General features: G+C 29.7%; 1 protein-coding gene across 1 annotated transcript; it reads left to right on the forward strand.

The window, feature by feature from the left end:
• Window positions 1-7,627: 7,627 nt before the first annotated feature.
• On the forward strand, window positions 7,628-9,106 carry TRIADDRAFT_52295 (uncharacterized protein; the record flags this gene model as incomplete). Its single annotated transcript, XM_002108097.1, has 2 exons — window positions 7,628-7,842; window positions 8,230-9,106. 2 exons carry the CDS (start codon window positions 7,628-7,630, stop codon window positions 9,104-9,106), a joined length of 1,092 nt encoding a protein of 363 aa, XP_002108133.1.
• Between the last annotated feature and the right edge of the window lie 7,194 nt (window positions 9,107-16,300).

The raw sequence follows: 16,300 nt of genomic DNA on the forward strand, positions 1-16,300 counted from the left end.
TAAAAAAGAAAAGATGGGTCTCTAGTCTTTACGTCCTAAATTGGTGTATACCTCTCATATTTACCTTGCTTCCTTTATTTGGCTATTGGAGTAAATATTCTTACTTCTCCACATCTGGCCTTTGTGTTATCATATATCGATTAGACCAAAATAGTAGCAATCAGAGCTACTTTATTTGCTTCCTATTGTGTGTATTAATATTACCTATCTTGATAGTTACATTCTGCTATTATAAAATTTATTACACTGTTAAAGCGAGTAAGAAAAAGCTTAGTTGTCATGCAAGTATTGGTAAAGATTTGGCTTCGTCGTATTCATCCTTTGCATGGTCTTCCTCGCATAGTCTACAAAGTGTTGCAAATAAATGGAGTAAACGACGAGAGTTAGCATTCACTCAAACTTTGTTGATTATCTTTATCGCATTCCAATTATCTTTTCTGCCTTTTACGGTATTATTCTTGTTAACTTACTTACATTCACTAACATTACTTATCCAGTTTCTTGTTGGTTTCTTCTTACTAAGTTCTGTCGGTAGTGCTATTAATCCAATAATCTATCTCGTACGTAGCAAAAAATTCAATCAAACATCGCCTACTTTAAAACGAAATATATGTTATTCTGTTAAAGCTGTTCCGATCCTTATTGCCTCTTCTAACTCTCTTTATAATACTGCTAAAGGAAATAAGCTCCACGCATAATGATTTCATGAATGAACAAAGAAATCTTCGAACCTGTAATTATAATACCAGCATTATTTATTTTTCATAATGTATCGTGATAGCATTTCAAATTGTACAATTTTCTCTATATTAATGGAGCCATTTATAGAATTAATTTCGATTCTTAACCATTTTTAGCAAATTTAATGGAAATATTAAAATATCCTAATATTGGTTGGTTATGCATGTAAAAATTTTAGGCCTTTGGAAACAAATGCATTAACGTTGATATAATTTACGTTATCACGATATGCTCGATTTTTATAAATTTTATTCAGGAAATTATTCAACCATATTGCAGTATGGTTATTCCTTGATATGTGTTGTGCTTATATTCTGTTATCACAAATAAGTACCAAATAAATAATGTTCAAGAATTTTCGAATGAACTTGTATTGCTATCTTGCATCGCGGCAGAAGTATCGATGTTCCTTTTTGTGGTATAACTAATAGTTCATGGATGATGATTCAATTTCGAAAGCATGATTTAACTTCGGTATAGGATTATTTATAGATGATTACTAATTAATAGGCAACGACAAAGACGATAACTCTAAAATTAATAAATTCAGTAATAATATGCTGAAGTTTGCAATTTGCAGTTTTAATAGCAGACTCTATCATCCTTGGAGTAAGTTTTACTACACTGTTAAGCTGCTTAGTAAAACTTTTTTTGTACATTACAGTTTTCTTATACACCTTTATTCGCGTTGAAGTAATTAATAATTAGTTAAGTATTATAAACCTATTGCGAATTTTGTGTTAGAAAAGCAATATATGGAAAGCATTTGATAGCTTTTAACGTTAAAATCAAATCAAAAATTAAATAAAACAGTCATACTCGATTTATCAGCGTCCATTTTGGTATATAGATATGTTACGGTCAATATTCATTATTAGAAATATGTAATTAATTAATAACGGAATAATTACTTTCTGCTTGATTATAAATAAGTACAACTGTCAGGATATGAGTAAGTACTGGTAAACAACTTGAGATTCTATAATCTATTTTGGGATAAACTGACTCAAAAATGATGTGATAGCACTTAAATTTCTTGTCCAGTTTTACTATATTACGCAGCTCTTTTACCAAGGGCTGTCATGGACTATCTATATCTATAACTTATCTCAATTTCTTTTCAATTTACTGTTTTGTAGACTCATGGACTCCGATTTATTTAATGTTACTAGATTATTTACCCTTTGATTATTAATCGCATAGTACTATACTACGTTTGTACTATTAGCTGACTTAGTCCACTCTATTAATAATTCATAAATCTAATAAAGCCACCTAGCAAAGGTCTTCAAATTTTCGCATCGGTATTGTTAATATCTCCCACATTTAAATACTTGTACAATCTTACCATCTAACATACAAACTCAATCCATTGCAATACAAAAATACGCTATTCTAAGAAGATGTCTCTAAATATTGTTACTTATCTAACTAGCACGTTATCACCATATTATTTCTATATTCTTTTATTTTATTTTATTATATCAAATTAAATTGAAGAGAATAAACTAAACATTATATTGATATTATAGGATTTACAACAGTTGTATTACGTTTTTGAACTTATAGTTGAAAGTTAGACGTTACATATTTTGTATTGCTATGTATTAATTATGTGCACAACGCTTTCTCCAGTATTTTTCATCTCCATAATTTAATTATTAGAAAGAGCTCATAAAATGCATGTTCATCACGCTTCTTATAATTATGAATCTTGTATTGCTACAAAATAAGTTTAGTTTGTATTTATAGATAATTTGTCACAAGCACTCATTAAATTATTTTGCCTGAAACCAACACAACAACTTCACACTACAGTTTATCCACTGTTGTCAGCAAATTAATAAGGCATTTTACTTGAAAACTTAAGTTATCTTCTAGTACTATGAATCTCTTGATAGATTAAGAGTTATTCGCCAAATTAAACTTTCTTATTGACTTGATTAGCTTAAAAAATTCGTATATTTTAAGAAATGGTATTTAAAGCAGATTAACAATAATTACATCAATAAATGTACAGAAGTATATTCGAAATTAGCACAGCAGCAATTACACAATATAATAGTCCTAAACTTGAATAAGATATTTAGAAGAATGAAAAGGATGATGTAAAGAGTAGCTAAAGCGTTGCTTAATTTGTTTTAAGACGAAAAGAAAATTAGTTTACATATTCTTCTTATGGACTATTCAATGGATTCTATATTAAAAGCAGATACCAAGAAGTGTATTTAATTATCAAGATTAAGTGATAACACAGCCAGGCTAAATTATGTGCCGTACGTATACTCAGGCTTTAAAAATTACTAGATTTGATATCTCTTCAAGGAAGTTGATGAATTGGCTACTTAATTATTAATATTGGTTCAGAGAACCTATCACACAGGACTATCAATAGTATCAAGATAAAGAGATTGATTTTAGTTTTCAAATAAATTGAAAGCAATTAATTATTCTTATTGTACTAAATTATTATCTACAAAGTATAAGATATTTTCAATAACATCGTGTGTTCGAAAGATATTATACTTTAAATTAAGTAACCTAAGTTGATTAAATATACAGCAGATAGATATACCGTAGTTATGTACCGAGGTGATTTTCTTCTAGAAGAAAAGTTAATATAAATTGAGCTAATTGTCTGTAACGAATTAATTTAGAATTTTAGTACTAGATCAATTAAACTTGATTTATAATTCACAAGGTGCAGTCAAAAATAATCAGGTATGTATCCTTTAAATATATATAATTTAACTAGAATGTAAGTTTTGAACTATTCTTTTCCGTCAATAATATCCTTTCATAACTCTAATGCAAGTAGACTGTGAATAAGAAAGGTATAGATTAGTAGAAACAAGGTTATGGAGACTGATGTATTTGAATTGAAATAATTATTTTAGTCAACAAAAATAATTTAGCAATTATTATCTCAAGTTAGTTCTACAATGATTATCTAAATTGAAAAATATTAAAAAAATTTGAATTACGTGATTCAGGGAGATAAAAGTTATAGATTATCTTTTAATGTTAATTGTATCGAATATTTTCACCTTATTAAAGAATATTCATGATTACTTCTAAAAAGATAATACAATGATCACATTTTATAATAACTAAAGTAGCAACTATTTTGCTTAGCTGTTCCTTGCAATTTACCTAATCAATGCCAAGATTTATAATCCTATTCTAGTAGACAATTAAGTTTGGAAGTTAATCAGTGATTATTTTATTTATAATTAATCTAGCACGTTTCTTTAAACTGTCGATTAATAAGGAACGTATTCAATCTATTATATACAATGACAATATATAACTTACGATACAGATATCTTCCATTGACTAAAGGTTAGAATTTTTTTCTTTTGGGAAAGATTTCCGTAAACAAATTTTTCTATGAAGTTATGCTACTAATTTAAATAATTCACGATTATTAAATATCGGTAATAGATAACGATTAGCAGCAAGAAATTAACAAAATAATGGAGATTATTTTATATTTTCTTATAACAACTAGGGTTGCATATCGTGTCTTCCTTAGAAGACTGAGAAGAGTGTTATATAAAATCGTGATATAATTTCCTCCACTTTACCTCAATTGTTGTTAATCAATCGCTAGTTTTATTTATTAATCTTAAGACTCAGCAAATTGTGTATAGCTGATTTCTTAATAAACAAGAGAATGTTTGACACAAAGCTGCCATTGAAATTGTATGAGTATAACATTCATAAGAGCCTTCTGTTTTTTAATTTAGACATTATAAAATAGTAGAAAAATTAAATAATTTATCATAACTTTACCATAAGTCCTATATCAAGATCGTAAATATAGATATATGAATGTACTACACATAGACATATATGTATACAGTCGATATAGTGCAATATGGTATAATTCATTATAGGGGAAGATGTATTATATAAGCTTCATCAATATCGATTAATGAGCTGCATATTAAAATAAGTTCTTTGTGTAGTGAACACAGCCTCAAAATGATCACAGACTAAAGTTACTATTTTAGTGTAGTAATGGGAAATAAAATTTAACTATTTTACAAATAATATCACAAGTTCCAGGATGAACTATTAGGAAAGGCGGTGATCATTTGATCTTTGTTATACTGGATAACTGTAACTTCAATATGCTTCTACTGATATACAATGACAGATTGCCATTTATTTTCAACTTTAAATGAGTTTAAGAACAGCAATTACGGTAACCACCAAGATCATTCATTAGATGAAAAAACAGGATAGTATTCCCCGCTTTCATATTAGCTTGCAAATATTATTCACGCTAATCATAATGATATGCTATACACTTACCTATACGTATTATTGTTTTCGTATTTAACTTTTATTATCCATTATAGCACCATTTTCTACCTAGACAATCAGTAATCTACTACAAAGAATTAGCTCTCCTATAGCTACAAATTGTTAGTTATACACCATTGCGATTGAGTGTCACGGTACGAACTACCGTGAAGAAATAGCTATCTAAATTTGGTGAATATAATATAGTGATAATATATTACATCTAGATCCTTACAATAGGAATTACTCTAATTATAAATGTGTTGCAGTAAATTTAATGATGTGCTGTAATGTGCACTAAAATGATTCTGTGAATGGACATATTGTAGTCCGACTGTGAAAAACTAGTTAGTAGATGTTCTCACCTAAGTATTTTTATGAGATGACTTGTGAATGTTAGCTGCTGTAGAAGGGTATATAAGCCCGCCAGATAGTTGAATAAAGCAGTTCTCAATTGTCTAGTTTAGTTTAACGTAGAATCAAAGGCGTCTAAATTCTTGTGAGTAGGGATACTGAATCCCGGAGACTATAGTAATTTAGAGATTTATTTCACGTTATCCTTTTCACGAAGCTGGTTTGTGACATTGAGATATTAGAATGTCGCACATAGCTACGTCTACATACAGTAACATATATACATGTGCTAAAGTACGGAGAATTGTAAAAGTGAACCAAGCCAGGCTTTAATATTATCGTAATAATACATAATACCCTCAAATATGATTAATTACCGATGCCACTCATATATTTTTCTCTTATGAGATCATTAATTAAATATCTTTATGCAGGTTTAGTTCGGTACTATGGCTTGCCTATGCTATAGCTAACGATAACAAGTATGTAACTATTCCTTGATTGATTATATTCATATCTCGTCATTTATGATGCATGCGTCGTTATCCGTTTCTACGTCAAATTTAATAATTTATCGATATAAGTTGCCTAGCATACATAGTTAACCGAATGTGGTATCATGCAGTTGAGTTGTGTGTCGTAGTTATATAGGCTGATGATCATGTATACTCAATTAAGACTTAATGTAATAAATAATCCATTGAAATTAGGCGTACTGGAATAGTTAATATTCATCTTATAGCCTTAAATTTTTACTAATAAGGACTATTACAATGTAATTTGTGTGTTAAGAATATAAATTGGTAGTGGCGTAGCTAGGTGTAACCAACGCCAACTTATACATGTTTACCTACAAAGGATTGTTGAATTGCAGTGATCCTAGACTACCTATTCGTGCACCTATATCTATACGAATATATATGCATGAGTGTATATATCTCCTACTTAATTTAATCTTATCATCCTTACCTAAATATTGATCATGGCCTATTTGCAAATTATAATCTATATAAATCGTTCTATTTGTCATAATAATAATAGCATTAAAGCATTGAACAGCACGAAGACTAGCGTTTCGTGGTTACAATCTTCCCGTGCCATTATATAACTTAGCTGTTTAATCATTGATATACAATAATCTTCAAGGCTAATAAACATCGAAGATTACTTTTATGCTATAATAATTACCAATAAACAATAGAAAGAAATGGAGCTACGGCTTTAAAAATAGCTTATCAATAGGACGGACTAAGATAGATAATTGATATTGTATTGAAGTAACTATTAAGAATAAAATCTTCATCATGGATTCTATCTTATTTTAAGTTGACGTTTATTGTGGACTAAGATAGCATGATTTCTATTGTAATTGTTCATTTATAGTGAACTCATCCATCTTTACCGATTATTCTATTTTTTATCTAATGTTGCCGGGAGCGATAGTAACAATTTTATTATCAACACGATGTATGTTGAATATTTGATTAATGACCTACATTGTATGCCAGGTTCAAGTTGACTTCAAGATGTTAAAAATAAAAATATTATTAATCCTAATTATGGAGTATCCACATACGGTATACTAATTGGTGTTGGCATAAAAAGTGGTAGCGTCCGAAATGAATATTAATATCAGGTGTGAAAGATGAATGGTTCAATGTATGATCACTTTTATGCCAATTACTATGAGTGACTAAGCAGTAATTTGAAGATATTAAATTGTAATAAATAAGACAACAGAAGTAATCAGATGGAATATATTCATATGCTTTACTTTAGCAAATGAGGGGTGGCAATTAAATCAAGGCTATTGTTTCCTTAGACAATTAACCGTCAAGATAATATATAAACACTCGGTTATAATCACGATTTGTTATCATTATCGTTACCCCTTGATGATGGACAGGCAATCTTTGCCCGTGGTGAGACAGCGATGGTTTTATTTGACTACCGTAAGGTAATGAAAAAAGCGATAAAGGCAATTGCAATATAATTTGATTTTCCATCACTGGTAACTATCCTTCCAAAGATTATAAAGTCGTTAGGCGTTGATTTAATCCCCTTTCAAAACTTTAATTACGGAAAACAGAGAGAAAAAAGTTGGATATTTCTTTACTAGCAGTACCATTGATTATATTTTTCTTAATCCCTTGATAAAAGCGATTCAGTATCAACAAACTAATTAAGCATTTTATACAAGTCGGAACAAACAGCCATCATCATGAACGAGACTACCAATGGTAGTTACTTTATTCTGAATGTGAATCGAGATTTTGCTGTCGTATCTATGGTCTTCCAAACCTTTTTCTTGGTAGTTGGTGTACCAGCAAATGCTTTAGTTTGCTTTTTTACATTTCGCAAAAAAAAGGATATTAAACTAAGTGACATTATTATATCGATGCTAGCAATATCAGATGGTCTCTACACTATTGTCAGGTAAATAATTAAATTTTTTTATTACTTCAAAGCCGATATTTATATATTTTGTTATAGAAGTTGTAGAGTCAATTTTTGGAGAGAGATGAAGTTTTATAGTATCGGTCAATTTTAATGATCGGTAATGAGTAACTGGATCTAGACTGCTTTATATTAAAATACATTATTTCGCATCTACTAGTAGAAATTTAATAGGACCCACATCTATTATTTTACGAAATTATTACAATTTGATTATCTATTCACTAATGTTTACGTATATCTATTTTTCTTTCCTGTATGATGGTTCGATCGATAATTTTTTTCAATTCGATGGTCTACTTCTTTGGTTATACCGGTTATTATATCTGGAGACAGTTATATCGTTTTCTTTCCTGCTATGTATAGAGCTTCTATCGGTCGAACTCCTGTTTATCCCACATCGACAATTAGTTGTCGAATCGAAGTTGGGTTACCTCTATACTTTGGAATAGTCAATATCTATTGCATGACTGTATTAGCGGTGACAAGATACATCGCTATAGTTACGCCGCAGCGTATGATTACTGTGAGGAGGCGACACGGAATCTTGATTATATCACTTTTAACTTGGACTTTACCATTGATTTTTACTTTACCACAAATATTTGGTTATTGGGGTGGTTTTAGTTATACTAATGGTCTTGGTATATGCCTCGGCGTTTATCATTATAGCCAAGGATTCTTAACTGGTTCTTACTATATATGCTTAATTTTGTTTGTAGTTCAATTTCCGACTTTAATTATCGGTTGGTGCTATCATCAAATTTACCTTGAAGTGAAAAGAAGCCGTTTGCGTATTAGCCAATTCCGTTCTAGTACCGAACATGATGATCCATCCGCTTCTAGCCACTCACGAGGAACTAAGCGAAATATAACTATCTCTGGCAATCAAGGAAATCGTTCTAGTAGAAGGCGGGAACCCGAAAATCGAAAAGCCGAAATTGCTATCGCTAAAACTTTAGTAATTATTTTTGTTACATTTCAAATTTCATTCATGCCCTATAGTGTAGTATCTTTCTATAATTTCATCAGTCATACTTCTTACACAGTCTTACTTCAACTTGGCTTACTGTTTGTGACTTACATTGGTAATGTAGCCAATCCCTATATATTTTTATTTCGTAGTGATAAGTTTCAAAAATTCTGCAACTGGCGTTTAATGAAATGTTGTCAAAAGGGAAGATTTAACACTAAAGTTAGGCCAGTACGTTTACCTGATACTGAGCTTTCATCACCTTCATAAGAAACTGCTTCTGCCCAATTTTTTTCTTTTATCTGAATGATGTATTTATGATTAACCATTTCATTAAACATTCTTTAAGGTGAATATTAGTATCTCACTCTATGATGAGGATAATAAGAAAGAATTTTATAAATTTACTTTTCGCATTACAACATTATTCATTCTTATCGTAATCTTTAAATCAGGAAAACATAGCTGCTGTAATTGGTTATAAATTTGTGATATTAATTCACGTAATAGAAAATATCCAACCAATTATAAGATTCTACATTTCATCGTTTAGAAATTGCTGAGGAGAATATAATTCATTTTTTATTAGGTGCATAATAATCTTTAACAAACTTCTTCAAATGAGAATGTTGATAATAACTTTACTCTTTAAATTGACTCATTTACTTATAATCAATTTACCCCCCCCCCTGTAATTTAGGTGAAGATATCATATTATTTAATTAATTGACGATGCAAAATTATTTACCATTACAAAATGGTGTAAACAATTTATTTCCTTAAATTTTTCTTAGATTTATTAAATTATTTTGTCAGGTTTGATGGTTGGCCTCCATTGGCCTGAAAACTGTACAGTGTACACTGTATAGTTTGTAACGAGTATATATGCAGTTATTAAGCATATATATGATTATAGCCGGCAAAATAGTATATCAATACGCAAGTACTGTAATTTCGGTATACTTACTGTGCATAAGAATACACAGGTATAATTAAATATAATTATTAAATATCGATTAAAATATCGCATTATAAACTACTATATAAATCTTTAACTTATGGATTGATATTTCAGCATTGATCTGAAGATATGTGCGAGTATATTGCCTTATCCCATGGTTAAGAAACAATTTTTATTTGCTTCGTTATCATCTTTCCTTCAACCAATTTTAAAACTCCAAAATAAAAGTTAATACAAAATATGCAGGAAGGAATTGTAAAATTGACTATCACTATCTCTATTTGAGCTCGTATTTTACACTTAGTTATAACGGTAAAAATAACAGTTATCGTATTAAAAAATTGTAATTTAGTATCACGGTATATCTTAACCATTTCATTTTTATTAATCGTTATTGAGGGCCTAATTAATCGTTTAAGTCTGCCTTTACTTAGATAAATTGTAACAATGATGCAAGTTAATAGTAGCTGTAAATTATAAATACGGGGAAGTCAATGGTATCAAAATAGTTTAAGATTAGGAATGTTATCCTATATCAAGCCAGTCAGTACGATAGCCCCTGTATTCGTCTAAACTAGAAAAGATTAGACAAACGTTGCTCTACATCCTTCTGTAAACGTTGTCAATATGTCTAGTTCCATGATTTCCTAGTTTTCTAGTGATTTTGTGAACTGATTAAAAAATGAAATCACCAACTGTCGATTCTAGAAACCTGAATTGTAATCAAATTTGTAAACTGTTTAAGAATAAAATGCGGACTGGTCTCTCGAAAAAAAATTAAATTATTTATAGTGATGTGTATGATTGAATAACAGTTATTAAGCTTTTTACAGACAATACAGTAACTACGTTCTAGAGCAAAAAGATAATAAGGTGGTTCATTGGCGCTTATTTACTATTTATTGGTAACAGCTACGTAAAAATCAAGATAATTAATTTTTAACAAAAATTTCGAAGACTATGATAATAAAAACATTCGTGATGGTTTTCCTTATGCAAGACAATTGAGTACTACAGATTTTGTAATTCTAAAATAGTCATTTGTGTAGATTGAACCTTAATTATTGTAGCAATGTCTTGAACTGTCGATGTACTATTTTATATTTTATCTACTTTTTGTTACTTCGTACTAATGTAGTTGAAATATGAAATGTAATAAAATATTTACATATATTTATCACCTCCTATGGGATAGAATAATTATACTTCATAACCAGAAAATTTTACGTATGTCAGATATTTATAAGCCTTCAGCTTGTCACAAAATTATAACAGATTAAAATTTCAAGAAAAAAATTGAGAACTTTTCAAACCGCTTTGTCTAATATATACTCTGATTACATACTATGTAAGTGCTATAGAAATCACAGATATAAAGTTCTCACCAGGTAACAGTATGTTTTCATATAATTACAACGCACCAAGTACAAATCAAGATGTCTAGATTTCTAGTTTTACTGCCTATTAATCTATTTGTTTACTAATTATCTTTCTTAACTTATATTAAAAGAGAGTAACCCACAAATTATTCTAGTCCTATCACGGTTGAGCAATAATTAACTTATTCTTTTGCGTGAGGAAATTGGCCAATATGATTAATAAACGATTATATCATCTTTTATCAACGGAGGTCGTTTACGATATCCTATAGAACATCATTTTGTTTTCATTAAAGTATTAAATCATTCCAGCTATCAATTGATATGAACTTAAATACTTTTGCTATGATTTCCTTAATTTTTTAATTTCTTACATATCATATGACGCTTTTTGTGTAAAGCAGAAAACTATAATTAAGTAATGCGTGCAATCGAAGTCAACACACAGAAAATTGGCATTAATGATACATTAGTTATCAAAAATATGAAGAAGATAAATAGGTAGCAATCAGTTGACGATAAAGTCAATTTGAATTTCCATTATTAATTTTGTCGAAGATCTGTGAAAATTTTACGGCATTAAAGATAGATACAATATACTCATTTCTAACCCTTTTTCGAGCTTACCAGCAGTAGAAATATATGCCAGTGTTCGTTATATTGAGTAAAGATTCTATAGTAATTCGTATTAACTGCAAATCAATTTGTCAAGCACCATAGCTTATCGGTTATAGTCAAGCTAAGTCTTTACTATCTTGCTATTTTTGCAACTATTCCATGTATTTATTAAAAAGTAAGGCTATACCAAATTTAATGATGTTTACTACTTATTGATTCGATTTTATATTTTTAATCATGGCATAAGCTCTGTTTTTCGGAAAAGTTATCATACATACAATTAGATAGTGCATACAATCACTATAGTTCTTAGATTATCAATGTCAGTTAATTAAGACTACAGCTCTACAAATAAATATATTCAGTACTGTCTTACGTTAAAGATGATGGTGAGTCACCATAACTGATGCTATGATTGTAAATACCAAGTTAAAAAAAAATCTATGCTAAATTTAACGAATAGCTTATCATTTGCTTTTTTAAAGTATAGTCTGTGATAAAATTTGGCAATTTCAATGATTTGGCAGCATAATTGTTAAAAACTAGCGTAAATTGCCTTAAGAAAAAAATCTGTCGCATTTGTTTGTCAAGACAACAGTAAGCTTTCTTAGTTTATTACAGAATATTTGATAGCGTTATCATACGAAAATAGTGTATTAGCTTGCACGATATTATCAGATGACAGTAAAGACACTAGAATAATAGTACTCAAAATATTAAATTTATTTAGACATCAAGTACAATAGTAACAAGGTTTTTTCCCCTTATACCATACAACGCGAATGGTATTTACATATAGTAAGTCATCATTAATGAAAAAATATACAATTAGTCACGATATTGGTAAAAGTAATTAAGATACAATGTATTACTATAGAATAACATGTTGAGATACTAGATTGCCCTAAGGCATAGTACAGACCTTTTATATATATCACTATACATTGATGAAAGTCATTATATTATTCATACCTATATCAATGTAACACGTCATCAGTTTACGGGAATATGCGATTCAAACCGATAAATTGAAGCAATATTGTTACAATCAACTATATATTAATAAGCAAGCTAACTGTATTGTATGGTGTTTCACGTTGTACATTATCAATATTGTATGATTAAACTGAAATTGTTTATCTCTTTTTATGCTAATCATTAACTTAGATTAAGCTATGACAAAAATAAAGAAAGTATACCACCATTGTCACTGGTTTGATTCCGCTTTTATCAGCATAATAATGACAGAGACCCGCTCATACTACGTGACTGCCGATTTATTTCTATAGGAAATAAGGACTATGTTCTGGAGACTAATTATATTATTTTTTAAAATTAAATATGCTACCTAAATTACTATCATTCATTTCTGTACCGTGTAATAGCATTTCAGAGCAACAGAACATATAAACTGTGGCCGGTCCTGATAGTTATTATGGAGCTCGATCCATGTTTTGTGGTAATTTAAAATAATATTGACGTCTGACGAATTCAGCTAAATTATTAATTTATTTATGTTTAGCCTAAATCGCAAAGCCTTAATTGCTATATTGATAGTTAGAGGAAGTATAGTAAATATCGATATGGTGGATGCCAAATATTTGCCGGTGCTGTCTTCGAGAAGTGTTAAGTAACTGATTTGATAATTAATATTAATTAATAAATTTTAACAGTGCTTAATAGCACCTATTTATGCTATAAATATTAATATTGATAAAGGTTATAAAATTTATTAGCTCATAGTAAACTGTATTATCTCGAGAAAAATAAGCTCCAGCGCCTGTGTGTACTGTGCAATAATGTACATAGTCATAAAAATTATATTAAGAGCTGGGATATCGCTTTTTTAGATAGAGTTTCAATTATGTTGTAGTAGAGTACACTATAATAATTCGTAATCTGATTCAATAAAGACCTTAACCGTAAACGCTATCATTTATCTCTTACGAACAGTAAACACTTGAATAAATTTGTTTCCGTCACTGCAGGTCTCTTCTACTTAAACGGAGATCAACTAAGAGTAGGTAGTAAAGTTTTGCTACGATCAAGCAGACTGCTTCGCGGCAATAGTTAAAGTAGTAATTTAAATTATAGATTTAAATGTAAACATACGAAAGTAACGGTATACCGGTGCCTTCATGCCTGAATTAAAATATTTAGCACTGTGGTAAAAAACAGTCTCAACTCCAGTTATCCTTTTAAATTACTGTACTTACTATCGTTTAAAGCTGGAAGCTTTTAGTATCTGGGCTAATACGTATAGTTTGCACATAATGAAGGGCTAACAAAATCGGATAGGATAATACCTTTTGTGATAAGTAGCGTAATTAAATCGATATATGAGTCGAAGATCTCAAATGCATATACTGAACTTTATTTATTTTGGCAAGTAGTACTTAATTATATTACCATGAAACTCAGTAGACTTTAGGTTACGTTTACCCTTCCGCAAACAATATATACGTACAATTGCACTCGAAATGGTATTGCTGATTACATGCATTTGGAGATATCTTGATTTTTGAGATTAATATTTTAATTTAATTAACTGAATGAAATAACTTCGCCATATTGATAACGCTACACTATTTATGGTAATTAAATTAAAGTTAATTTATTCTAATACTTAACATTTAGAGTACGGGTGTAAAATGAAATAAGACCAGCTATGGAATTGTATTTTTAATCAAAATGGTAGACTTTATTTTGTATAAAAATGATTTTACCATAGAAATTTAGTAAGAATAGTAAGTAAAACATCATGCTACCTGTATCATTTTTGTCTATGCTTGCATAAAACATGGGCACCTCTGTTACTGATTTTAACACTAAAACATCCTTATACTGTACTATGTGCTTTTGCAGCTTACTCTTTTACAGTATAAGTACGGTAGCAATATCATCATACCTACGTGAAGCGACCTAGTCAAACCCTAATGTAATTATGTTACACTGCCAATTATTCAATATCACTCATTGCGCACGTAGCTATTATAGGTTGCAAGTTTTCTTCAAATATGTACTCCGCCACTGCTATATCTGCAACGATGGAAATGCGATTTATTAATAAAAGCTCAGTGATAAGGCGTTTTCAAACTCTTTAAATGACGCTTATTATTTTTGTTAATACTTCACTTCATTAATTAGACTTTGTTTCGTCTAGCTATACTTATCTACCTTTTATTATCTATTTAAGACTTATTAATAACTAGCCGAAAAGACAAGCTCAGCTGTGTAAGTAATATAATTTATGCCTGATATATATAACTTTTATCCCTTACGTTATTTTAGTAATGCCATCGTATATACAATCATATTTTGCTGATTAAGTTGCACGGTCTAGCCAAATCTACTACCGTACGATCTATTTCTAACCAATGCTAACAATTAAAGTTTTACAGGAAATTCTTCACAATGTCAAATTACTAGATTTAGCCCACCGTATTAATATCTAAAAAGTCGTCGTAAATCGGTCACAAAAGGGTTACACCACGTACTATCAGTATTATCTCAGAATAGATACTAGCACAATCTTACAATCAACTCGCAACCTGAACTATTTTCCTAAAATGTTTAATTCTATCTTAAGCTAATTTGGGGAGCACACTATTGACCCATTTATAAACGAGTCTACAAGTATACAGAACGTATTTACCATTAATGGGGTTAGAGTTATAGCGATAAGGATAGGACTTCGTTTTAAACCAATATTGTTACTTTTCTTCGACAAATAATTTGCAAGATTCGATACAAGCGTGGTATATTAGCAGATAATTCCTAGCGTCTGAATTTTTACTTTTAACTCAGCAAATCTACTACTTTGGATAATAAGGATTGGAATTATCCTTCTTATGCTACCTTCCATGCTGATATTATGACACTTTTGCGCCTTTTTATCTTTTGCAGGTAAACTTTTAATCAAGGTTGATAAGTTAACTTCAGCTAATTACTAAAGCTATAGTTATAACTACCGCTATTTCCCATTTAAAATATTTTTAACCTTGGTGTGCGTAAAATGAACGTATATTCACGCTTACAATATGTAGTAAACACGGCTAAATTTCGGCGTTACCAGTAAATTGATCACAGTAATGATTATAAACTTTCACGAATATAAAGCACTTGAATGCCAGCCTTCTTTAATAATTACAAAAATAACTGTACATTTCAGTGTTAAAGACAAGAAATAATATGAAAGTTATGATTTAAGGATTTGCGTATAGGATACAGTTGAATAAGGTAAGCAAGGCAATAATATAAGACAAATAGTGATTAATTTAGTATAATAGCATGCGAAGTAGTAAATTGTAAGAAACTGGCAATGCCTCTACATTACAGTACTTTACTTCTATGTAACCAGTTACGTTTATATTCACAGAACTCTGTCCTATAGTATACTAAAGTTACAATTTATTCCGATATGTCTATAGCGTAGTTGCCGTAGTAAAGCAGTATCGCGGAGTCCAAAGGTTTTATTTAAGGTCTCTTGAAGTATCAGTACAGTCT

Source organism: Trichoplax adhaerens, genomic scaffold (genome assembly GCF_000150275.1).
Source record: "Trichoplax adhaerens TRIADscaffold_1 genomic scaffold, whole genome shotgun sequence".
Lineage (NCBI taxonomy): Eukaryota > Metazoa > Placozoa > Uniplacotomia > Trichoplacea > Trichoplacidae > Trichoplax > Trichoplax adhaerens.